The sequence below is a fragment of the Lolium perenne genome, chromosome 2 (assembly GCF_019359855.2).
Source record: "Lolium perenne isolate Kyuss_39 chromosome 2, Kyuss_2.0, whole genome shotgun sequence".
Lineage (NCBI taxonomy): Eukaryota > Viridiplantae > Streptophyta > Magnoliopsida > Poales > Poaceae > Lolium > Lolium perenne.
The window spans coordinates 324,003,364-324,028,611 of NC_067245.2; the positions used below are offsets into that span (position 1 = coordinate 324,003,364).

The 25,248-nt window shown below is 43.4% G+C and overlaps 3 protein-coding genes across 4 annotated transcripts; 2 read left to right on the forward strand and 1 right to left on the reverse strand.

The window, feature by feature from the left end:
* Positions 1–731: 731 nt before the first annotated feature.
* Positions 732–7,721, forward strand: LOC127337134 (uncharacterized). Its single transcript, XM_051364019.2, has 4 exons — positions 732–1,299; positions 4,828–6,884; positions 7,010–7,182; positions 7,274–7,721. The coding sequence occupies exons 2-4, from the start codon at positions 5,303–5,305 to the stop codon at positions 7,535–7,537; spliced, it is 2,019 nt and encodes a 672-aa protein (XP_051219979.2). The 5' UTR covers positions 732–1,299; positions 4,828–5,302; the 3' UTR covers positions 7,538–7,721.
* Positions 7,722–10,622: 2,901 nt separating this feature from the next.
* Positions 10,623–13,467, forward strand: LOC127337135 (putative F-box/FBD/LRR-repeat protein At1g66300). The gene is made up of 4 exons (XM_051364020.2): positions 10,623–10,891; positions 11,338–12,296; positions 12,371–12,505; positions 12,621–13,467. Exons 2-4 carry the CDS (start codon positions 11,928–11,930, stop codon positions 12,996–12,998), a joined length of 882 nt encoding a protein of 293 aa, XP_051219980.1. The 5' UTR covers positions 10,623–10,891; positions 11,338–11,927; the 3' UTR covers positions 12,999–13,467.
* A 707-nt stretch (positions 13,468–14,174) lies between these two features.
* On the reverse strand, positions 14,175–18,591 carry LOC127337136 (eukaryotic initiation factor 4A-III homolog A). 2 transcript variants are annotated; one of them, XM_051364021.2, is made up of 10 exons: positions 18,203–18,591; positions 17,374–17,614; positions 17,218–17,298; positions 16,751–16,858; positions 16,555–16,674; positions 15,992–16,159; positions 15,798–15,884; positions 15,256–15,386; positions 15,012–15,100; positions 14,175–14,525 (listed from the first exon to the last, which is right to left on the reverse strand). In XM_051364021.2, exons 1-8 carry the CDS (start codon positions 18,502–18,504, stop codon positions 15,273–15,275), a joined length of 1,221 nt encoding a protein of 406 aa, XP_051219981.1. In that variant the 5' UTR covers positions 18,505–18,591; the 3' UTR covers positions 14,175–14,525; positions 15,012–15,100; positions 15,256–15,272. The 2 variants fall into 2 exon arrangements, with proteins under 2 accessions (XP_051219981.1, XP_051219982.1); XM_051364022.2 differs by having other exon boundaries at positions 15,012–15,105.
* Positions 18,592–25,248: the final 6,657 nt, after the last annotated feature.

A 25,248-nucleotide genomic window follows, 5' to 3' on the forward strand; every position in this document is an offset into this window, starting at 1 on the left:
GCGTCGAGCCGGCCGAGTTGCAGCTACGGGAGGCCAGCTAAAACTTCTGCCAGTGGCCTGCCTAGGTCTTGTTCGACGGGCAGGGCAAGATGTATCTACACACGGGGTGGGACAAGTTTGCCCGCGACCTCGTGCTCGAGCCCGGCTGCCAGCTCACCTTTCTCTACGAGGGGATGGCGAGATGATCGTCAATGTGTTCGACGACACAGCCTGCCGGAGGCACTACCACACCGGCGAGTCCGGCTCGGGCACCGACAGTTAAAACTGTTAGAGTGTTGTTTCTTTGCAGCGAGTATGACTACGAGCCAATTGAAGCCGCTAGTGGAGGTTTCTGATTGTTCTTCCTCGAAAGAACCAATAGGGGTACCATCACCAGCTGGATTTTTCAGTTTGGGTGATTGCGTGTGCCTGAGAGTGTTCTTTCTTGGCAACAAACATACGGAACCAACACTACTGGCTTTTTTATTTTTTAATGTTTTAATTTGTGTAAACCATGGTTCAAACTATGTATTAGTTTGTCTAAACCATGTTCCAAATTATGTACTAGTTTGTGTAAAACTATATGCCTAACTACGTGTTAGTTTGTGTAAAATCATGTGCCAAATTATGTGTTAGTTTGTGTAATATTTGGAACTATGTTTAAATGGAAAAGAGAAAGAAAAAAATGGTTGAAAAAAAATAGTCGATCCGCTGAGGCATCCCCAGACGGCATACGGACGGGTGCACAGAAACGTCCGTCAGACGACGCAAACGCCTCGTTGGAGATGCCCTTAGAAAACGACCTAAATAAAGTCTTGTTTCAGGTCAAGGTCTTCTCTCCTTGTTCATTTTTCCACAGATCTGCCCCCATCCCTTTGCTGCATTGTTTTGCTTCTCCATGGAACAGATTGCTTCCGTGAGAAATGCGACCCAGGCAGCAAAGGTATTCGCCTCAAGCTCCGCCGGGCGGCTGGCGAGGATCGAGGGCCTGGTGGCCGTCAGCTGCATCCTCGTCGGCATCCTTGTGGTGGCCAACTCGAGGCGGCGCCATGACAGCCGTTCCTTGGCCAGGCTCGTCGTCTGGGCCGCCTTCATGTTCAACTTCCCGGTGATCTCCTACACCATCGGGCTGATGCAATCGTCGTCTATCCTGAACGAGCTCTTCGTGGTGTGGGCGTGTTTCCTCGTCCTCCTCCTCGGCAGCGCCGACACCATGACGGCGTTCAGCTTCAATGACAGCAGCCAGCAGACGAGATCCATGATGCACCAGGCCCTGCACACCATCTACCTGCTGTTCCTCATACGTACTCTACTACAAAGGTCAGCTCCGCAGCAACTTCCTCATCAGTTTGTCTTTGCTCTGGGTCTTAAGTGTTGTCAGGCTAGGCCTAAGGGGCAAGGCATACCGTTCAACGTGCCGATCCCGTGGGTTGATCACAGAAAACCAGGTGGTGTACCAGTACATGAGGGACGAGCCATTGCACAGTCCCAATATCCACCTAGGTATCAATGGTATCTACAACCCGGCAACCATGGAGGGGTACATCTACCTTGTGGACGGCAAGGAAGTGAAGAAGGTGAAGAGTGGGGAAGAGATCATACACGTGGCCTACCATGTGGCAGAAACGACGGTAGGTGTCGAAGGAATCGAGCCATCCGTGCTAGAAACGACGGTGGACGTCGCCGGAATCGAGCCTGCCGTGCCTGAAACGGTGGTGGACGTCGCTGGAATCAAGCCAGCCATGCCAGAAATGACGGTGGACGTTGCCGGAATCGAGCCAGCCGTGCTAGAAACGGCGGCGAACGTTGCCGGAATAGAAACGGTGGATGTGGAAATCGAACCAGCTGGAATCGAGACGGTGGATGTCGGCAGGATATGGAAATGCAAAGGGAAGTTGCTGCAATGTACTAGTAGCAATCAGGGCGGCGCTTCCAGGCGGAGGGACCTGTGTCTCTCCTTTGCTCTCTTCAGGATGCTTAGGCTAAGGTTTGCACCTGATCATGGCTCATTAAAAAGAAATCGAGAATTTCGTTTTGATATATCCTGGCTTAAAAATAAGGATTTTCTTCCTCAGGTTGAGAAAATTTGGAAGATGCCGGTTAATACTATGGATCCGATTGATATCATGAATATTAAGTTGAAAAGGTTTAAAAAGCATTTTAAAGGGTGGGGCTCGAATCTTTTTGGTCATATAAGAAAAAGGAAGAAGGAGCTTAAGGAAGAGCTAGCCTTTTTAGAAAGTAAGGAAGAATATGATGCGCTCTCCTCTGAGGATTTTATTAGAAAAACGGAGGTGCTTATCGAGTTGCAAAAGATTTATGCAGATGAAGAGCTTTTTTGGCTACAGAGATCTCATGAGAGATGGTTGCTTGAAGGTGATCAAAACACCGCGTATTTTCATAGAGTCACAAATGGTCGGAGAAGAAAAAATTTGATTCATGTTTTAAAAGATGGAAATGTTAATATTGAGGGGACTAAAAATCTTTTGAAACATGCTACTGACTATTATAAGTCATTGTTTGGACCGGCTCCTGGTAACTTGTTACATCTTGATGAGTCCTTATGGTCGAGTGATGAAAACCTTAATGAAAATGATAATCTTGATTTGACTCGACCCTTTACTGTAGAGGAAATTGAGTCGGCCCTTTTTTCCATGGACGTTAATAAAGCACCGGGCCCAGATAATATTCCTATTGAATTCTTCCAACATTGTTGGCATTTGGTGAAACCTGAAATTATGTATCTCTTTGAGTGTTTTTGTAACGGCACCCTAGATGTTAAGCGTCTTAATTACGGGATAATTACCTTACTCCCGAAGATGGTGGGGGCTGATCGTATAACTCAGTATCGTCCTATCTGTTTACTTAGATGTATCTACAAGTTGATTACCAAAACCCTTACTCTGCGTTTGGAACCCTATTCCCGGAAATTGTTTAGTATTCAACAAAACGCTTTTATTAAAGGGAGGAATATTATGGATGGTGTCCTTTCCTTACACGAGATTCTTAATTACACTCATGTCAAGAAGCAATGTGGGATTGTTTTAAAGTTGGATTTCGAAAAAGCGTACGACAAGGTTAATTGGAACTTCTTATTGGAATGTCATAGAATTCGTGGGTTCAATGAACTCTGGTGTTCTTGGGTTAAAAAAAGCCTGTTTGAGGGGACGGTTAGTGTAAAGTTAAACAATGAAATAGGCTCTTATTTCCAAAGTGCTAAAGGGGTGCGTCAAGGTGATCCTTGGTCCCCAACTCTGTTTAACTTGGTTGCTGAAGCCCTGACTAAGATGGTGCTGCGTGCACAAGAGAATGATATGCTTGTTGGCTTAGCCGATGATTTGATTCCTAAGGGAGTGGCGGTTTTGCAATATGCCGATGATACGGTGTTATGTATTCAGCATGACCCTGATAAAGCGATAAATCTGAAGTTGTTACTTTACTCCTTTGAGTTAATGTCGGGGCTTAAGATTAACTTCTTGAAAAGTGAAATCTTTATCATCGGAGGGGATAATGAGATTGCTGGCTTATATTCTGATATGTTTGGATGTCAAGTGGGTACTCTTCCTATGAAATATCTGGGGGTGCCCATATCTTCGGTAGCCTTGAAAACTTCAGACTGGGACTATGTCGATGATAAGCTTGTTAGGAAACTTGATGCTTGGATTGGTAATAATGCTTCCTCAGGCGCTAAGAAAGTGCTTATTGATGCTTGCTTATCTTCCACTCTGTACTATCCCATGTCCATGTTTTTGTTGAACAAGACCTTTTTGGAAAAGGCTGACAAACATAGGAAACGTTTCTTTTGGCAAAAAAAGAAAGATAAAAAAAGTTATTACATGGTTAGTTGGGACAAGGTGTGTAGATCGAAGAAAAAAGGGGGCCTAGGCATTAAAAATTTAAGAAGACAAAATATCAGCTTGTTAACTAAGTGGTGGTGGAAATTGGATACACATGATGGTTTGTGGCAGAGAATTGTTAAAGCGAGATATTTGAGAAATAAAACTATTGCTAATGTGCTTCCTAGGTTTTCAGATTCTCCTTGTTGGAAATCCTTAATGCAAGTGAAAGAAACATATATGGCTGGGAGGAAACTTTCCTTAAAAAATGGAGGTGTGGTAAGACTTTGGGAGGATCCTTGGGATAGTGAATTTCCTTTATGTGAAACATATCCTGATCTTTATGACATTTGTCAGATGAAAGGTTGCACTATTAAAGAATTTGTTGAAAAAAATGGTGATATGAGGTTTCGTAGGCGTTTGCATGGTGACCTAGCTACTCAATGGGGAATCATTAGTGCAAAAGTTAATTGCATTAACCTAGAGGAGACGGATGATGTGATCACTTGGGGATTTACTAGTAATAAGAGATTTTCAACTAAATCGGTTTATGATTACCTTGAGAGAAATCTGTTTGGCTCTGATAATAGGCTGATTTGGAATGCAAAAATTCCTTTGAAAATTCAGATTTTCATGTGGCAAGTTTTTCGAAATGCTATTCCTACGCGTGACAATATGCGAAGACGAAAGTGGCCTGGGAATCCTGTTTGCTCTTTTTGTAACCAGTTGGAAACAATTGAGCACCTTTTCTTTACATGCTCGGTGGCCCGAGTTACCTGGGCAACTTTGGGTAAGATTATTGGTGCGAGACAATGCCCGAGTTCCTTATGGCAAGCTATTAATTGGTTCTATGCATTTCTCCCCGGTGGTGATCAAATATATATGGTGGGCATTGCTGCGGTGTGCTGGTCCATTTGGAATGTTCGAAACAGAGTTACTTTTGATGGGCATGTGATGAAATCTCCTATGGAAGCTATTTTCATTGTTTGTTCGTTTTTGATATATTGGGCAGGTTTACAACCTGAAGAGATCAAGGAACAGATGGTCCAGGGTTCGGAGAAACTGATGAGGATGGCGGCAGAATTCACCAAGAAGATCAAGACTGGGTCTGCTCGGCTGACGGCGGGTAATGGACAGTGACCTGGGTGAGTCTGGATGCTGCGCTGTGATACCTGATGGATGTTTTGGGTCCTCATGAAGTGATTTGATGTCAGATATGATGCACAAAAAGGACCCCTGGAAGCTATTCTGTGTTCTTCCTGGCAGCTTTTGTTGTTGGTTTTGCCTCCTGGAACTAGTTGTCATATGGTTGTAAGGGTTCTTTGATCAAACTTGGTTAGGATGTAGGCTAAAGTGGTAACAGGTTTTTGTCCCATGGTGTTATCTTTGCTTTGCAAGGATATCACAGTGGGTTTCCTGTTAGTGCTCCAGCTCGCTTCTCTTCCTCATTCCCCCTTTCCTGATGTGTGGTGTGTGTGTGTCGAACAATGTATTTCCGTTTTATGATGAAATGGAAAGGGGTGAGAAGCCCAGTTGGAAAAAAAAAGGAAACAAAGTGTCGAGATTTCGTTATCAAAGGGCTCCTCTCCGATGATGATGATCTCGACAGAGCATTTCGGGTAGTTGAGGCAGAGCTTGGGTTCCTCTTTGATTTCTTCTATGCTCGGTACCCGTCGATCAAAGACACCCTAGCCCCCGATTCCGTCGTGTATGCTATGATCCTTGCAACCAGCATATTTACTCTCTTCTGCCCGGACCTCCTCAAGTACCGGCCGACTATGGGGGGTACAAACATATTCGTCCAAGGCTTCAATCTTGATCTTCTGGTCACTCGTTTGGTCATCGTGTGGTACATATTTCTTGAGTCGTACCAATTCCTTTCCTTGTTCATCTTCTCCGACTGGCACAAGGTGAAGATGATGTGCCGCTACGTGCGGAAGGAGTCATGGCACAGGGCAATCGTGGAGATCCCGCTCAAGGTCATGTGCCATTTCAACATCACAAAGTACTGGAAGGGGAGCATCGGCCAGTACTTCATCCTTGACAACGCCCATCCTCACCCGGTCAAGTCCTTCCTATCATGGATATCGCTCCAGGCCCTGGACGCATCAATGATGACTAGCTCGATCAGATTATTACCAGAAGCAAGGCAAGCTGTCCTCCGCCAACTTAAGGCCACCGGCGGCACGATCACTGATGGAAGAATATGGTTGTATGATACGGGTGTCATTGACAAGGATCTCGATCAGACCTGCTTTCTCGGCCACACGTATGCCCGCTACATCATGACATGGCACGTAGCCACAAGCATCTGCAGCTACGGCCTGACTATGGAGGATACCAGCAGCCAAGAGCTGGTGAAGAACCATGCCATTGCCACTAAGCTATCCGGCTACTGTGCGTACCTGCTGGCCTTCAAACCGGACCTCGTTCCGGACATCACTTGCACGAGCTTGTCAATTGCCCGAGGCACACTGCAGAACGCCCGGGAGTACCTTGCCGAGTGCAAATCCAACAAGGAGATGTACGATAAACTGATCGAGTTAGGGAGGTCATATTCCAAAGTGTACGAGGTCCGCTTTCTGCATGAGGGCGCAATGGTTGCTGCGCACCTCATCGAAAATGACGTGACTGTGACCGACGAGGACCGATGGAGGGTGCTCTCCGTCTTCTGGGCGAACATGATGTTGTGGATCGCCTCATCGGACAGAGCAGTGGCACATGCCACCAGGATGGCAACGGGCGGGGAGTTCATAACACTCATATGGGCTCTGCTCACACATGCCCACATAGTAGACAAGCTTCAACCGCCCGGTGGTTCCCCAGGATTGCATATGCAGCTGCCTAGTGATGCTGGCAGTGACAACAGTTCCAGATCCATGTACACCACTGATGATGACATTGAATCACCGATTACTGGGGACAAGCTTCAACCGCATAGTGGTGCCCCTGAATTGCATATGGAGCATCCTAGTGATGCTGACAGTGATGACATGTACAATTCAACTGATGAATCCACATACAGCACTGATGATGACATTGAGATTGATCCACCGATTACAATGAGAGGTATGAAGTACATTCTGGCTCAAAATTGTGATGTATATACATCATATGGTTAAAGAATTGTTGGGTCAGCAGCTATGAATTTTACATTGCCATAATGAATTCAAATTTACTTTTGTTGCATCTAGGACCTCGTATTAGGATGGCCTCATTTGATGAGTACTGCATCTTTGCAAACAATATGAAACTGACTAGGAAGCAAGTGGGGACTCTGGAAAATCTAGACCCTCCTGGAGAACATATGAAGTACTATGTCTACAAGATGAAAAGATCATCTCTTACTCCAAAAAAATGCAAAATGGTAAGATGCTACTTACTTAATCATGGGCAAGTCCCGATATTTTTGTTTACTTACAAGTATGCTGATTGTTCCAATCTTTCAAATTTGACAGGAGTTTGGAGTTGAGTTCACAAATGCCTACCTAAAAAGGTACCTTCGACAACCTATTGAGGTACATGTTGAGTGCAATATCTGCACCGAAAAGGGTAAAATTAGGATGGAGATGGGACGTGGGAGTGAGATAAACAAGGCAACACTAACAAGTGGATGGGCAAAAGCTGTGAGGAGGTACTTGATAGAAGAGGAAGACATATACATCTTCATGTTCAGCCCAAATAGTGACGATGGGCTGCATCTTCTCATTATGCATCTTTGACCCATGAGATTGTTAGTGGCTTAGTGCTACGTTAGTGCCCCTGGGCTATTAACATATGCTAAGAAGGTATGGACTGTAATATATGGACTCCTACTGCTATGAACGCTAAGTATGTTATGTGAACTATGTTGTGTTAGTACGTAATGTGAACAGCTATAATTGGATGGTCAATATGTATGGACTTTCCTGGGATGTTAAGTATGTTATGTGCACTGAGTACTTGTGGACTTTGCTGGACTATTCTATGCATTGCTAGATGTTTTATGAATACTTTTTTATTATGGCTTTTCTTTAAGACACGTTGAAACAAGCCTCAAAAAAAGACTATTTGAGGCATATTGAAACTCTTTGACATATTTTTGATATGTGCCTCAAATGGTGTAGTTTTATGACATTTTTCAATACTGCCTTTGATTTTTCGAAAAAAGGCGCTTTATTACTCAAAAGTTTTAACGTAACACACCCGATTTCTGCATAGCTAAGATGCACACAGCCGTTCTACAAGTTTACACTTTAGTTTATAATAAAAAGTAACGAGAAACAGAAGTCTATCATGGAATAGGAGCCACAATCCGCAGACTATGCAGCCACCCATATTGGGTAATAAACTCCTTGACCGAATTCTCCAATCGTGTAGACAACTCCGTAAATAGGTCGCGGTTCTCCACACGTTGAAGCGACGACCATGAACGGAGCGTAGCCGTAGACCGGTAGATTACCTGCATAAGAGAAGAGTTTTTTGTCATTAAAAACCTTGTCATTTCTACATAGCCATAGCGACCAAATAACGGCGATCGCTCCCACTCTGATAAGATTTTTAAATCTGACCTCTACCCCATTTAGCCAATTGCCAAAAATATTTGCAATGCTTCGAGGTGGATGTAAGCTATATCCTATCTGAATGATTGATCATATAGTTTTAGCGAACTGGCAATGGAAGAAGAGATGCTTTATTGTCTCATCATCATGACAGAAAACACATTTCTTACAACCATGCCAATTACGTTTTGCAAGGTCATCTTTGGTGAGAATAACACCCCGACGTAGGTACCAAGCAAATACCTTCGTTTTTAGTGGTATCCTCAGCCGCCAAATGCATTTATTATTATAAACCGGTTGTAAAGGCTATATCAACGCTTCGTACATGGATTTTACCGAGAATAAACCATTCTTGGTGAGTTCCCAGCGAAATATATCATTCCCTTGAACCAATTGAATTGAAGCTAATTTCTGTAGCAATTCATTCCAAGCGGTTAACCGGGGACCAACTACATCGCGTCTGAACGTCATAGATGGTGGGGGATGTTTCCATCACTCCCTGAAGAGGGTCACATCCCTTATGACGTACTATCCTTTTTTTTTAAATGTAAACCACACTATATTAAGCAAAGCAAGCCCGCCTCATTAAAAACCTTCCAGTCCACTTCGGTGCCTTGGAAGGAAAAGAGTGCGTCTGAAAACTTGCCCGCAAACAGCACAAAGAGTGGTTACAAAGTACAATCTTTTTCGATCATGTGCCAACACGCAGGGAGGCGCTGAATCGCGTAAACACCCGTTTAACTCACGCCTACCTAATTGCCCTAGGCTATGAGCCACGCCGTTTCCATTCCTTGAGATTTTCTCCACCCGCACCTGGTTCATGAACTCCAGTAGCTCCTTAATTTCTGCAGTTATAGTCCAGCAGTCTGACTGGTCGGCCGAATGCTCCATAATTGATCTGAGTACCAGGGCGCTGTCAGTCTCCAGGATGGCAGGTCCGTACGGAAGCTTACCTAGTTGTTTCAAACCATGAAGGCAAGCCAGCAGCTCCGCTTCTAACGCACTCGAACATTCTGGTAAATGCTCCCAAGCAGATAAACAAATTGAACCGGTTTCACTACGAATTATCACTCCAGTACCTCCACGCTTGGTTGAGATGTCCCAGGCTGCGTCAACGTTAACTTTGATCCAGCCTGGTGGCGGGGGCTTCCAGTCAGAGCATCTAACTAAGTCAGGGGTCAACGGTGGTGGAATAGGATGAATCACCACCTTGCCCTTTACTTCAGTCGGAATAACTCGGGGATGTGCAAAGGACTCCACGTAGTTAACTAAGTAGGGCACTGAGGCTGCCACTGATGCCTTTCTATCACCATGAACAGCATTATTCCGATGGTGCCATGCCCTCCACCACAGGAAAATCAGTTTCACCCTTGTGCTCTCATTAGAGTTGGCAAGGAGCTGGATCGCCCACTCCTGTCCAGTTTTCCGCATCGCAGCTTCTGATGGAAGGTCCCAATGTTTCCGCATACTACTACGCAAGGCCTGCGCCAAAGTGCAGTTTACAACAGCGTGATGAGCATCCTCTTCAGCGCACCCGCATATAGTGCAGATCGGCAGAACCGTATTGATTCTCCGGTGCACATTTGTCATGACTGCGAGTGTGTCGGTTGCTAGTTTCCAGGCAAAGATCCGCATTTTCTGAGGGACAGGGCACTTCCAAATAACATCCAAAATCCTCCTATCACCATCAGGTTCTGCGCTACTTTGTCCAGAGCTCAGATCAAACATTTTGTGCTGCATGCCCAACCGATAAGCACTGCGTACAGAGAAAACACCATTAGCTTCACCGTGCCATGCAACGAAGTCATCGATTTCTCTATGAGGTAGCTTGATCTGCATAATCGCATCTGCATCATGCACAAAGCATATCCTCCTAATTGTTGGTTCATCCCATGTGCCACGTACTATCCTGTACAAGGCGGGATATTGTTCACGAGTGTGGTTGCACCCAACCATCTATCTTTGATAACTTGATACTGCCTTTGATAACTTTTTTTTTGAGACACAAATCAAAGGATCCTCAATTGAAAACTATTTGAGACCTCTAGAACACAAAACTTCCTTAAAAAGTAAACCATTTGAGGAACTCAGCCCGGCGGTGTCCCATGGCGGCAGCGGCGACGGAGTCGAGCCCGTGGCGTGCGATGCGTGCCAGTGCTTGATCCGACGGTGCCTTCCCAGCGCAGATACGAAAGTACGTCTCTTATCCGGAAAGCCAGATCGCCTCAACGGGTCGATCGGATCGATCAGCCCTAAAATAAAACTGCAATATCGCTAGCAGCGTAGATACGAACGAACAGCGGTTCCTCTGGCTCTCGTCTCTTACACCGAAGGCGGCGAGGCGTGGCAGTGCCGCAGTGAGCGTCACCGGCCGCCGGCGGCGCGCTCTGCCGGAGACGGGTTCGTCTAATCCTGGACGCGCGCGCGCGTTGAGGAACTGCATCTCAACACAGCGGGGACTAACAGCTCCAACTGCCTCCTACGCCGCACGCTGCAACCCTCGGAGATCACTCCGGCCTACCAGTTTCCCTGACGGTACTTCCCCCCTTTAATTTCCCACTATAGTCCCGATTCCACTTCTTTGCTTATCCTTGGTTCTGACCCTGCATCTCAGAAATATTGGGGAAACTCTAGCTAGGTCATCGATTCTTCTGTAGTAAATTGACATTGTTGGTTACGGATTCTTGTTTCACTGTGTAGGTCGAAAGAAATAGCAATGGTAAGGGCCAAACCATCGATTCATTTTCCAGAAAACATACAGATACTAGGTGAATGTGAAGACAGCAATGAAGTAGCCAGTAGTACATTGTTTCTTTTGGTTTTGGAGTAGCTTATTATACATACATATATTGATGTTACAAAATGTATTTTGCGGACATTATCAGTCTAGTTATGCAAGTTTCTGAAAATGCTGCTGCAAAATCCTAGCTTCTTGTCATATAATTTGGCGATCCACGGAAAATTTACATGTCATTTTGCAGCTTCACCTCCCCAAAGATTTTATTTAATCTCCACCACTTATGACGACGATGTTCGTGGCAAAGAAACGAGGGTCCGTTGGTGGGACCAAGGCGAGCCGCAAAAACGATCGCATCAGCGGACTTCCCGACGACATCCTCGGCACCATCATCTCCCTCCTACCCACCAAGGATGGTGCCCGCACACACAAGCAATTGCTCGCAGATGGCGTCCCCTCTGGCGCTCTGCGCCGCTCAACCTCCATGTTGACTACAGCCTCTGCCAAGATGGGTCCAAGCGCTGCTCCATCGTCTCCAAGATACTCTCCAACCACCTTGCCCCGACTCGTCGCTTCTACTTCAACGATCTCATCCGCCACGAATGTGTCCACCTATACAAAGAAGCTAAAAGGTACACCGAGGACCCCGCTGCTCACATCGAGAGCTGGTTATGCTCCGGAGCCCTCGTCAACCTTGAGGAGCTCGACATCAGCTTCGGGATCCTGAAATGTACCCGTAAGACATGCTTCCGCCCGTTGCCACCATGCGTGCTCCGGCAATGCGCATCGACCGTCGTCGTGGCCAGAATCGGCTTTTGCAGCATTGGAAAGGAGATGCCTCCTTGGCCGTGTTTCCCCTTCCTCAAGCAGCTCACCCTACGGTTCGTTTCCATATCCGAGGATGTCTTCCTTGGGATGCTCTCCAGCTGCCATGCTTTGGAGTCACTTTACATATGTAAATTTTATGATGTGGGTTGCCTGCGAGTTAGCTCGCCAAGTCTTAGGAGCTTGGGCATTGGTCGTCTTTATTTAGAGAAAGAAGAAGAATTGATTATTGAGGACACCCCATTCCTTGAAAGGCTTCTACTTTGTAGTCGGGAAGTTAAAGGTGTTATCCGGATAATTAGGGCACCAAAACTGGAGATATTTGGCCCTTTGTGGTGCTGCATCTCTAGAATCGAAATTGAAAGCTTAGTCTTCCAGGTAGTCCTTGCTAGCTAACTCTTGATTTCGGCGTTCATACATACAATGTTGTTTATGTTTGTTGTCTTCTTCAGGAACTGATCCCGGCCAGCTTGAGCCATTCAATATGTACTGTGAAAGTGTTAGCGCTTGAGTATTCCGCCCCTTGTTTGAATGTGGTTCTCGACGTCATCATGTGCTTCCCCTTCTTAGAAAAGCTCTACGTCACGGTGAGTACTCCTCTTTGTTTCCTCCAATTGTCAAAACAAATGTTTGATTCTCATCTAATCTAGTCTTGGCTGCGAATTGCTTTAACATGTGTCTCTTCTTAATTTCCTTGTACAGTGGGACAAATTCTTAAAGCCGGGGATGAAAAGCGTGCGTCGATATGATCCACTAAATCCGATCAGATGCTTCCAGAGCCATTTCAAAATACTGGTGTTGAACAGTTACGCTGGTGGAGAGCAAGATGTTGATCTTGCCAGGTTCTTTATCTTGAATGCCAAAGTGCTAAAGGCCATCACATTTTTAGTCAAGGGGGTGATTGACAAGGTATGGGTGGATGATCACTGCAGGTTGCTAGAAGTGGAAACTAGAGCTTCTCGAGACGCGAAAATCGAATTTAGACGTGAGTCAGGGTACAGGGGCTTGAATGCCCATGACCTATCGATTGATGATCCATTCAGCGTCAGTTATGGCGTATATAGAGGCAATATTGTTTGAGAATTTCATATGCATGGTTTCTCGATGGCCCCATCTTGTTGTTGTTGAGTCTGCTGCAGATGAGAAGTTGATACATGTTCCGCTGGAAGTTGGTCGTTTACCTGCAATATCAGTTTTCACATGCCGGCTTTCAACAGCAGAACTAGCTTCCTGATCGAACATCTTCCTTCTAGTAAGATGTATTTCTTAAGATGTGCTACAAGCCAATGTTAATAAGCAACTAGCAGCTTGTTTTGTTACTAACATGCTAGAACCTTCTACCGTAGTTTTCTAATTACTTTAAGAACTGAGATAGCTAGAACCTTCACATTGCTATATTCAGACGACCTACCTTTCCGATAACACCACAGTAAGAAGATCGGAGTGTCTTCTGTACATACAGTCAAGTTCTGTGAAGGCTTTCTAGAAGCCATTGTTGATTAGAAACTAGAAGCTTGTTTTTAGAACAAACCTGCAATGTACATTTGTAAAAAAAAATGCAATGTGTAATCACATTCGCAAAAAAAAAGGGATGTGTGTGTAATTACTATAAAAAGGAAAAAAAATATGCACATCGAAAAGGCGGGCCAGAAAATAGCTATATGCAGTTTACAAGCTAAACTGTACATAAACAAACGGGAAAGCTAGAAGCTTTGCATTGCTACTCCTACTGTTTAATATCTTCATGAAGAAGTTGATCCTGGACATTGGCGATTAATCAGGTTATGCATGTGGAAGCAACAAGTTGTGAATTAAGTGCGCCACAAATGTCAATCCCAGCCGCATGTTAATTTGGTTTCACCTGAAGAAATCAACATAAATACATGTGCAATTTAACAAGTTCTAGAACTGACATTAATTAGAAATAGGTAGGAAATAAGTATGGCTAGAAAACGGTAGTTCTACTGACAAGTTATGGAAAGCAAACAGTGTAGAACTGCATAATAGTGCCGATTAACAAACCTGCTGACATGCAGGTGTAGAATCGTAACAGTTAGAAGCTAGAAGCTGAGAAGGTAAAATGTGCATATCTCACTTCAAGTTTGCAACCCAATTGAAGTCAGACAACAAACGTTGCCAGTTTTCTTTCGTCTCAAGACTGACAGTCTGCTGAACAAGGACGATGGACGACTACTGTATATATTTAACTCAAAAGAAAATAAGTCATAATCACCGCTGTCTCAAGAACGCCACATATTGTCAGAACCAGCTACAGATTTTGCATTATTTTCAGTTTTACATAGTACCATCAGACGGAAACTGGCTTACACAGCAGCAGAAACACACTTTCGAGCTAAAGCAATTCAACAATTTGATCCAGTGTCTCTGGGAGCATGGTTACTAGATATTACAATTCAAAACTACATAAGAAAAGCAGGCTAGCTAAACCTTCTTCTGACATCAAAATTTTGAATCATCTCACAAATCTGACAGCGGCGGACTTCTGGTTGTCACTCCAAACAGGTTCTCAAACAATTTCAAGGCCATCAGACGGCAGTCATAGGGACTGGGGCCATGAAACTGGCAAGATTCTCGTGGACATTATACCTGAAAGAGAACCACCATAAAAAGTCAATACATACCGATTGCAGGGATAGAAATCAGCTACACCGAAAATAAGCACACTGTAACAAGATATCTGGCTTGCAAATTAAGCTTAGCTAACCATTGTACTAGTTCTGACTGTATAAGAAGGATCAAGTAATGGAAGTTACAGGACTTTCATTTTGCTTCTTTAACCAAATGGCAAATCAGATTTTTTTTCCACGTCCTCATGCTCCCTTAAAGAAATATCAAGTTGGGGCCAAAGTAAATAGGATGCATTGAGTACATTGCCAATTGAGAAGTTAGAATTAACATATATACAAGTCAAGTTTTTTTTTACCTGTATACTAGTCAAGTTTAACTGAACTAGATGGCAAGAGATGCAAGGAAATTAAAAGCGCGTAATCGGTAGGTGGGTTACCAAGACATCAAAATACTGCACACTAAATTTCCTTGCATATCTGTGAGAGGAGCTTCAGTTGCACTTACTTAATGACATTAAAGGAGAGCTTGTTTCACCAACTCTCCTCTAATACTGAACTGACCTTGGCGCATCACTGGCCTGATTGAATATGTTCCTGCACTAACATATGAGAAGTTGCGAGTTCAGTACAACGTGCTGTAGATAACCTGAGAAAGCAACGCAAAGGCTATGATCCTAGGAAATTAAAAGGCTATTTATTTGAATAATAATGTATTATAATCAAGTACGTCACATGCATGACAACAGCACCTTTCTTTCCCGAAGGCTCAGATCAGATCAGCGACGTTCATCGGCATCTCGTCGATCTGTGTGCTGTAGTACTGCTCGATGTCTCTCAGGATACGGATGTCATCCTTGCGCACAAAGTTGATCGCCACACCCTGCAAATGGCACAGACATCTCATTACATCAAAATCAGCTAATCATAAATTGTCAAGCATGAGCATTGTGCCCCATAATTGACTAGGGAGGCGCATTTGAGAAGCAGAGGGCAAATATTTAGTGTCCTGCCTTAAATGTCCACTTTCCATAGAGATCAAGCAGATAAGTGATAAACTATTGAATTCACTCAAGATTTGTAATTGTTTATTTGGTTGATATGAGAATTACTGATATGAGATAAGTGATAAGTGATAGCCTTCATTACTGACACAGCATTGCCCAAGATTTGTAATTGTTTATTTGGTTGATATGAGAAATACTGAAACTGAAATCTAAATCTCCAGTATGAACTAATCACAGGGAAGTAGAGGAGAGTGCCCAAGTTTTGCAGCAGGAACATGAAACTTTACCTTGCGCCCAAAACGCCCAGAGCGACCAATACGATGAATGTAGAGCTCACGATTATTCGGGAGATCATAATTAATGACAAGAGAGACCTGGTTAAAAGAAAATAACTTCAGTCAGTAATCAAGGTAAGCATCATGCAAGCTTGCGCATAAAGATGGCAAAAAAATGAATGCTAAAACTGGACAAGAAGACTTGCCTGCTGAACATCCAGTCCTCGAGCCCAAACATCTGTTGTGATTAGAACACGGGTTGAACCACCCCTGAACTCATTCATAATGGCATCCCTTTCCTTCTGAGGCATGTCACCATGCATGGCTGATACCGTGAAATTGTTGGTGCGCATTCTTTCAGTAAGCCAATCCACCTGGCCAAAAGAGAATTATTGCTTTAGCATAATGTGAACCATCAATTATGTCAACTGGACATAGTTACCAAAGCTGGACGGCCTTCAGAAAGAAAAAATGCACAAGACTGTATATGCTTCAGTCAAAAAAAGTGCATTGCTTCAATTTAGTAGAGTAGCCAAAAAGCAAATCCAAAACATCAAGTGGTACAGACTTTTTTGGGGGGAGTTGCCCTGCGTGAACTAGGCTTTGACACAAGTAAAATAACAGGAAGTGAGAAGCGTGTGACATGTCCATGAGAAAAACAAGCAGCTAGTGTATGTTATCTGGGGTGGAGTAGAGTGATTATAATAGTAGCAATTCATTGCCAAGAGCATCCGAACAATAAGAATAATTAAACCAACTGACACATTACCTTTCGCTTAGTATTGCAGAAAATGACAGCCTGGGTGATGGTCAGTGTATCATAAAGATCGCATAGGGTATCAAACTTCCATTCCTCCTTCTCCACAGCAACAAAAAATTGTTTGATTCCCTACAAACATGACATGAAAAATGTAAGTGCCAAATAAGAAAAAATGTAATCAAGCACAACAAGTGGTGATATTTACCTCTAGGGTCAACTCATCACGCTTCACAAGGATCCTGACTGGATCAGTCATGAACTTGCTAGTAATCTCCAATATGTCATGGGGCAGAGTTGCAGAGATCAAAACAACCTGTGTACGGTTCGATAATACACAATTAGAGGAGTACGAGAACTCTGTCAGTGTCAGGGAGATATCACTATGTCCAGTCATCAACTACAGGCTCAGTACTCATGTTTATGTTTAACTCCACCATTACCAGTTCACTGCTGCTGGAATGTGACAACTAAAAACATGCAAAAAAATGATGAATAACAAAAGGAAACAAAAAATGAGAAGCACACACACCTGTCTGTATGAATAACAGAGTAGGCAAGACTAGCTACCAGCAAGTTGATTAAAGCACAATGAAAAAGACCGGTCGCAAAGGTGGAAGACCAAAAGGCTACGGAAGATAGCAGTAGGAGAGAGGTTTAGTTTCAAAGACCGACCTGAAGTTCTGGGGGGAGATATCTGTAGACATCATATATCTGGTCCTTAAAACCTCTGCTCAACATCTCATCGGCTTCATCCTATTACAAAAGCATATTTTAGACTCACAGAACATGAGCAAACGAGAAAAATGCAGCAGAAAAGAGTACGCTAACCAGAATCAGGATCTTGATGGCCCTTGTGCGCAAGGTCCTCCTCTTGATCATATCACAGACTCTGCCCGGTGTTCCGGACACAACCTGCACCCCAGCCTCAAGCTTCCTAATATCCTCGCCGATACTTTTGCCACCAACACAAGCATGGACATCCACGCTCATGAACTGGCCAACAGCCTGCATGACTCTCTCGGTCTGCGTTGCAAGCTCTCTAGTCGGCGACAGTATCAATGCTTGCACCCTACAGAATCAATGTTACCCAATATCAACCTCAGCTTTATGATGATTTTGGAACAAGTGCTCCATATGCATGATACAGCGCCGATGCATTACAGGGCTAAATGAGTGTGGGTCACTGTAACAGCAGGCATAAGGCAATATATATATTCTCAAAACAGCATATGCTTCTGACATATTCTCAGGAGCAGATAGAATCGATTGTTTTGACAGAATCCATAAATCTATGTGCTGCCACAAATCTAGAATCAGTTTTCTAGCATAAACCTGCCATTGGTCTACGTGTTCTGGTTCGTATGAGAGTTGGTACTAAGATAAGCTTTAGTAGCGCCAACAGTCAGCAAAATAAGTAGTAAACCCTAGAGCTGAAGGCCCTAGCCAAACAGTTGCTCCACCAAAGGAGTGCGACATGATGAGTTCGTCCAGCAAGAGAAACGATCTACATAGACGGAACACAAATCTAGGATACGAGACAGCTGCGAATAATGCCTAAATTTTCCCAATAGCAAGCACTAAACCCTAGAATCGGAGCGTTTGATGGTGAAAGCGAAACAATGAGGGGGATCTGATTTGGCGGAGGAGATGGACGTACTCGCGGACGGAGGTGTCGACGATCTGGCAGACGGAGAGGGAGATCATGGAGGTCTTGCCGGTCCCGGACTGGGCCTGCGCGATGACGTCGCGGCCCGTGATGATGGGGAGCACGGCGCGCTGCTGGATGGCCGAGGGCTTCTCGAAGCCGTAGCCGTAGATGCCGCGGAGCAGCTCGTCGCGGATGCCCATGGCGTCGAAGCTGCCCACGACCTCGACCCCCGCCGAGGTCTCGAAGGTCAGGTTCTCGTCGTCCATCGGCCGGGCCCCGCCGCCGGGGCCGCGCCGGGAGGTGGTCGCCATCGCCGCCGCCGTCGCGGAAACCCTAGAGCCGGATGGGCAAGACGTGGGGAGCAGGAGAGATTTTTTTTGCGCGTGGGGGTGGTTTGGGTTACGCAACGGGTGAGTTATAATATCATAAAACTACCGGACCGTTTCTGAACCGAACTCATGCTCTGGTTAAATAAAAAAATCGAAAAAATAGCAAAAATCTGAATTTTTCTGTAACATAAACATGAATAAGTGTTTTTTTTTGCGGTCAAAATGAATAAATGTTCTAACTGCACACAAAAAGCTCCAAGAAAATAATATATAGTGCTCTTTGCAAGAAAGACAAAATCGGTGTTGTTTGTAACATCAATTTGTCTTTTTAGCACATACCACTAGATATGTCTTTTCTCGGAGATTTCTGGTGCGTAGTTAGAACACATGTTCATGTTCATTGTAAAAAAAATCATATTTTAATTTGTGCCATTTTTCGATTTTTTATTCGAGCACAAGCATATAAGATCGGGTTCAGAACTGGTTTTTTGAAAACTACCGCCAAAATTATGCCACTTCACCTTTTTATAGCGCAAATCTACTATTGCAGCTGTGTTGTTTGCCATTCACGCATCTGTAGTGTTTAGAGCGAATTGGCAACCATTCTAACGGCGGAGGTCCACCTATCAGCTCTAAGGTGGCTCAAATAAAGGTCATTTTGCTGAGCTAGATATGGCACCAGCCGAATTTAAAACCAAAAATATCTAAAAATAAAATGAAAATACACCCCGCTTACTTTCTTCCCCACCGCTACCTTCTTTGTCTCCGCCCTCACCTCTGCCGCAAAGGTTGAGCGTCGTCGGCCATCCATATCTGTCCCATCCTGCTTCCTTTGCGCCGACCGTTCATGGGGCCCACCCAGGTCCACCATGCCCGCATCGACCTGACGGCCAACACGTCGAGCAGACTCCAGAGACACCGGAGGAGCACGCGCGGGAGTGCGAGACTGCGCGGATTTGGAACGCATCCACTTCCCGCACTTATTGGCGGCGGAAAGGGACCATCGGAGCGACGGCGAGCGGTGGCCTCTATCCTGGAGGAGAGCAGAGCATGGGGAGATGATGGAGAGGTACTGGAGGACTAGGGGCTAATTGCATTGGAGGCCTCGATGAAGGCGGGAGGAGGGGCGGAGATGAAGGCATTATCGACGGGGAGCAACGACCGGAGGTAGAGATGAGGAGGTTCGTGGCGTCGATTCTTGCATTGGCGCCCGACGTTGATTCACTTGGCGAGGGTGCCTGAGGAGGCTGGGCGAAGCTTCCGGTCTTCTCAGCGGGGCGTGATGAGGTGATGAATTTTGATGCGGCATGTGGGGCTATGTCCAGCTCAGCATCCTGATTAGATTCTGACAAAACTTTGTTCTGTTACGTGAATAGATTCTGATAAAACTTACTTTGTTCTGTTGTGGTTCCTGCTATTCTGACCAAATCGTTTTGGACTATGTTTCTGCTACCTCGACGCTAATAAGTGTGTCTCACTGCTAGTTCGCTGTTATTTTGCTCTAAGCGCTTCATTTGTGCCAATTGTTGTTGTTCATGTTGAATAACACATCTACTATGTATGCATCGATCTTACCAAATTTTTCCAACACTTCATCAAGATCAGATGTTTCACCGAGGATCGCCTTGATCTTCTCTTGCCACAAAAAGAACCTTGTGGTGTAGTCCAAATGCGGTAGATTGAACTTACGGGATTGCACAAGGTTATTAGCTTTCTTGATGTGGCAAGGCCAGGTACAATAAATTTCTCACGCCCGAAGAGGACATGCTCAAAACGGTCTTCCGGTACCTGGGGTTTGTTGTCTTGCTCGAGTGGACGGTGATGAATTTTGGGTTGAAAAATTCCAGAGCCACATATAAAAATACTCTGAATTTTATCTTTCTTTATTTTTTGGGATCATACTTGAAGTCTATACTGGTGATGACTTTGTCAAATTATATGTTAACAAATCTCATTTGGCCTATTTGCACTTAGCTTTTGAGGGGATAGGGGAAGCATGGTCTCAAGATGAATCTCTGAAGTGTGATTTGGGTGTATCGGCCAGGTGGTTATTAAGTTATATTATACATTAACATGACCTAGAGATTGATCCCATGAAGATAGTGGAGGGGAGTGATGTTTTGGCACATGGGAATATATTTTAAAATACATCTTAGACATATTTTGAAATGTTAAAAAAATTTAAACTAAAAGTTCACACGTACATCTTCACGTGCTACGCGTCAACAAAGTTGTTTCATGAAAAAAACAACTTACCGTGTGACGTGTGTAAAAAGGACAAAATTCAGTGCTAAAAATAAGGCTTTTGGCAAGACAAAATTTCTCTTTTTTACATGGACCACAAATAATATCGGTTTTTTCGCGAAACTTGACAGACACATATATATTATGGAGATGCACGTGCAGAATTTTTTATTGAATTTTTTTAACATTTCAAAATATATTTTTGTGGTAGAGGGAGCATATGCACCTGGGAGCCGGATTGAATTTCTGTGAAGATAGAAGCTATTTAGAAGGAGAAGGATCCAACATGCACACATTCCTAGAAAGAAAGACAATTATTTGACAAGGTTGATAGTAAACATGTCGAGGAAGTTTGATGCATTTACCCCTATAATTTGGTTAAATAGAGATATTTGTTTTACTTGGGGAGAACGGCAAGAACATTTCATGTGTTCCATTAGAGACGTCGTAGTGATAGTTTGATAAAGGAATTGTGGAAACAAGACCTTCCCTTCAGGGTCGCCGGTGTCTTGTTCGGTGTCAAGGTGAAAGAAGTGAGAAACGTGTTATGGTGGTTAGATCAAATATATTGTGTGGGTTTGTGTACTCAAGCTCCCGTCTCTCGTGGCCAATAACCATCCAAGCCTTGCTTGTCTTCAATTTAATGGAGCTACGATAATAGTTACTCCCTCCGGTTCAGTTTATAAGGCGTGCACGTTGTTTAAGAAAAACTTTGATTTTATATTTTGTCAAAAAAATGTGAGATATATGTCACAAAAGTTATACCGTTGGATTCATATTCAAGAGAAGTCCAACGGTATAACTTTTGTGACATATAATTCATATTTTATTGACTAAATTTGTGGTTAAACTTTTTCTTAATCTACGTGCGTGCCTTATAAACTGAACTGGAGGGAGTAACAACAAACATGGTCAATGTGCATTATGGTTTTCCATTTAAATATACATTTTGGAATTTACAAAGTTATATTACTTCAAACTAAGCTAGAAAGTCGTAATTGAAGAATATCATTTATAATGTTTGTTAGTCTCGTGCATTATGGAACCCACTGTCAAGATATTTACTTATAGATACTAAAATAGACATAACTCATGGTAAGAGAATAGGTGCAAAAAAACACATAGGTATGACTATGCAACAAATCTGAGTGGCACATGTTACCCCATAGATATATGTGATTTTGTCACAGTTGATGTTCAATTTGAATTTAGAAAGAATTCAGTTCAACAAAAATTCACAAACTAAATTTTCCTGATAAATAGAATATTACTTGGTGTATTTCCACTATTGGTTGCTTGAGTTGTTTAACAAAAAATAATGAGTTATAAACCTAAGGTCACAATTATATGGATAATGTTGTGAGACGTAACAGAAAAAATATTGTAAACTAAAATTAATTGATTGTGATAATAAGCTACAAAAAGTAAATGTGATTGATATAAAGGACATGACAATGGGGAAGGGATGCAAGATAAAGGAACCACGCCCCTATCATTACCGGAGAGGACTCTAAGAATAGAAGGTGAAAAAAATAATAAATCTACTACTTTTATTAGTATGTAAGTATTTTAGAGGGCCAGTGATTATCTTGAAATTCGGAAAATCTCCAACATTTTGCTTACTTCTCCCAGTTTGGACCGATAATTTCAAGATATCCCTAGAAATTCTCTAAATTGTTTTAGATTAAAAACTCTCTCATACTACTGTATTTTTGGAATAGAGTATTTAAGGGATGGTAGGAAATTGCGTGAAACCAAATTTCTCTCATCACCAAACTTCTTAGAGCAACTCTAGCAAACCCCCCATCCTAAACCCTAAACGTGCGCGGATGGGGTTAACTTCATCGGCCTATTTCGCGAGAAAATTTGAAGCGGCAGAACAGACCCCATATCCAGAACCCTAAACGCGATTTCCAAAATTTGGTGCGAGAAATTTAAACAAGTTCATTCGAGTTCATCCGGCATAATTTACAAACGATGGCAAAATATGAACTAAAATACACCTAAAAACTACACTAGCTAGCCCGGGATTCATCTACATCACCGGGGCTTGGGGATTTCCGTCGGCGTAGTTGTTGGTGTTGCGGGAGAGAGCGGCTACGCGGAGAAGGTAGGAGGGTCGGGGGAGCCTACGTGGAGTCGGCGGCGGGCGGCTCTTGTCGTCGGAATGGTCGCGAGGAGCATCCAGCGGCAGCGATGCGACGTTGTAGGTGGAGGGGCGAAGATGAAGGTGGAGGAGCAAAATTTTAGGCGAGCAGCCGCGGATGGGAATATTGAGGGGCCGCGGAGGCCGATGAGCAAAAAGTTTGCTCCTCCAAAGCAGTTAGGGTTTCGGTTAGAATCGGTTCCAGCCGTTTGCAGCACGAATTTGCCCCTCTAAATCTTTTTTGGGTTTCAGTTAGAAATGCCCTTACTATGATGAACGATTGACCGCTGGCTGGGTCTGGCTTTGGGATAGTTTTATCGCTGAGAGGGCCACCTTCACATAATCACATATTCACATGGGTTTCCACGATACAATCATATCATGCAGGGTGTAATCGTCGCCGGCCATGTGGCGCGGACAGCATTATGCAGCTGGGCTTAATCAGTAAGCCGCACGCACGAGCAATTGAACCGTACAATGATGAATATGCATCGACTCCTATAGTCTAGCTAGCTCCTCGGCGTGCCCTGCACCAATATTCTCCTTGCAGCTCTTAATCACCTTATCCTTAATTTAATCTCGTGGTCGTGCTTGTTGTGGTCAATTGATCGAGCTGTGTGAACTTCAAACCCTCGATCGAGTTACTACTCCACTGGCCTCGTTTTTTTAATTTTTTCTTTAACTAAAAATTGCTTCAAACACATAAATATTTTTGGTATAAATTAGCATTATTGAAAAATGTTTACAATATCAATCCTATGATACTAATTACGCAAAATATAATCAAGATTTTGTTGCTTACTTTTTTGGTCAAAATTCTTCTTAAGATACGTGTGGGCCTTATTCATCGAAACAAAGGTACTCCCTCTCTCACAGTTTATTAGGTGTGCGCGTACCCATAGGTCGTAAATTTGATCAAGTTAGCATTAATTATATGTTATAAATTTTATATCATTAGAAAGTTTAGATGTTCTATTTTCTAATGATATAATTTTTGCATTATATAATTTCAATTATATAGCTCCAATTGACGACCTAAGGATACGGGGAAAACTAGTAAACTGAGACAAAGGGAGTAGTACTCAGTACATACTACTAGTAGCACATATTTATTAAACCGGTACATCCGATTCAAAATAAGTGCCATCCATTTTGGTTACGCACAAATATGTAAATGAGGAATTGACTTGGTGATTAGTGATTTAAAGTAGTTGTATCGTGGGGGCGACAACACATAAGAAGGTTAATGTCTTACCTTTGAAATCTAAAAAAATGGTTGTGCCTTTTAGGGTGAAACTTCAAAGTCTGATCTTAATTGGTTGTGTTTGACAATGGCTCTTGTTGAATGTATTGTTTTGGGAAGCGAGAACTTTCTTCAGGGTGAAAACCTAAGATTTTTTATTGTGCGACTATGGCGTTTATGCACTATTTCCGTCTTCAAGGCGTCGCTTTTGGAGCAACTAGATTTCTGGTGTTGTCTTGGTGGTGATAATACTATAAAAAAAGTGATAACTATAGTGGACTTTTCTTTCATTGTAATTCTTCTTCTTTTTAGTTATGTGCATCCGTAATGCCACTAGAACACTGCTTTGTTGCAGATGCTAGGTGTAATTGACATTTCTCGATAATATTATATTTTTATTTTGTCAAAAAGATATATAGTACATCTTAACAAATTCGTGATATTTATTTTGGAAACGGAGCGAGGGAAGGAAAAGTCCGGTTTGAACCTGAGTGCACGTGAACCCAAGTTGGAAATGCATTTTCGAAATGTGAAAAAATTCTGAAATAAAAATATCGGGGTACGTATGCATGTTCCATGTGTGCATAGAAAGTTTTCGCGGAGAAACCACTTTTTTATTTCAGAATCTAAAAAAGACAAAATACGTCACATATATACTGCTATATAGTCCTGTAAAATTTCACTTTTTTGCCGAGGCAAAATAAAATGTTTTTTCAGAACGAAACTCATGTCCAGGGCACATGTTTAAGATCATCTTTGCAATCATTTTGTGTTTCGATTTTTGAAACATGTTTTGACATCACAAACCCACTTTTTGAAAAGTGGGTTCACATACACCCAGGTTCACAAAAGCCGGTCTCGCGAGGGAACACATAACTAGAGCACCTAACTTCCGTGCGAGCTCGCTAGTACGCAATAGTGTGTCAGAACTATGTCATAACTTAGGTTAGTAGAAGTGGGTGATGACAGGCTAAGGTCACCAAACAGTCCAGGCGGCACGTATGCTGAGATCATCGATTCAATCAGCCCGCATATTGTTAATCCATCGGGGTTAACTAGGCTTCCGTAGTTTAACACTTGAGGCAACAGCTAG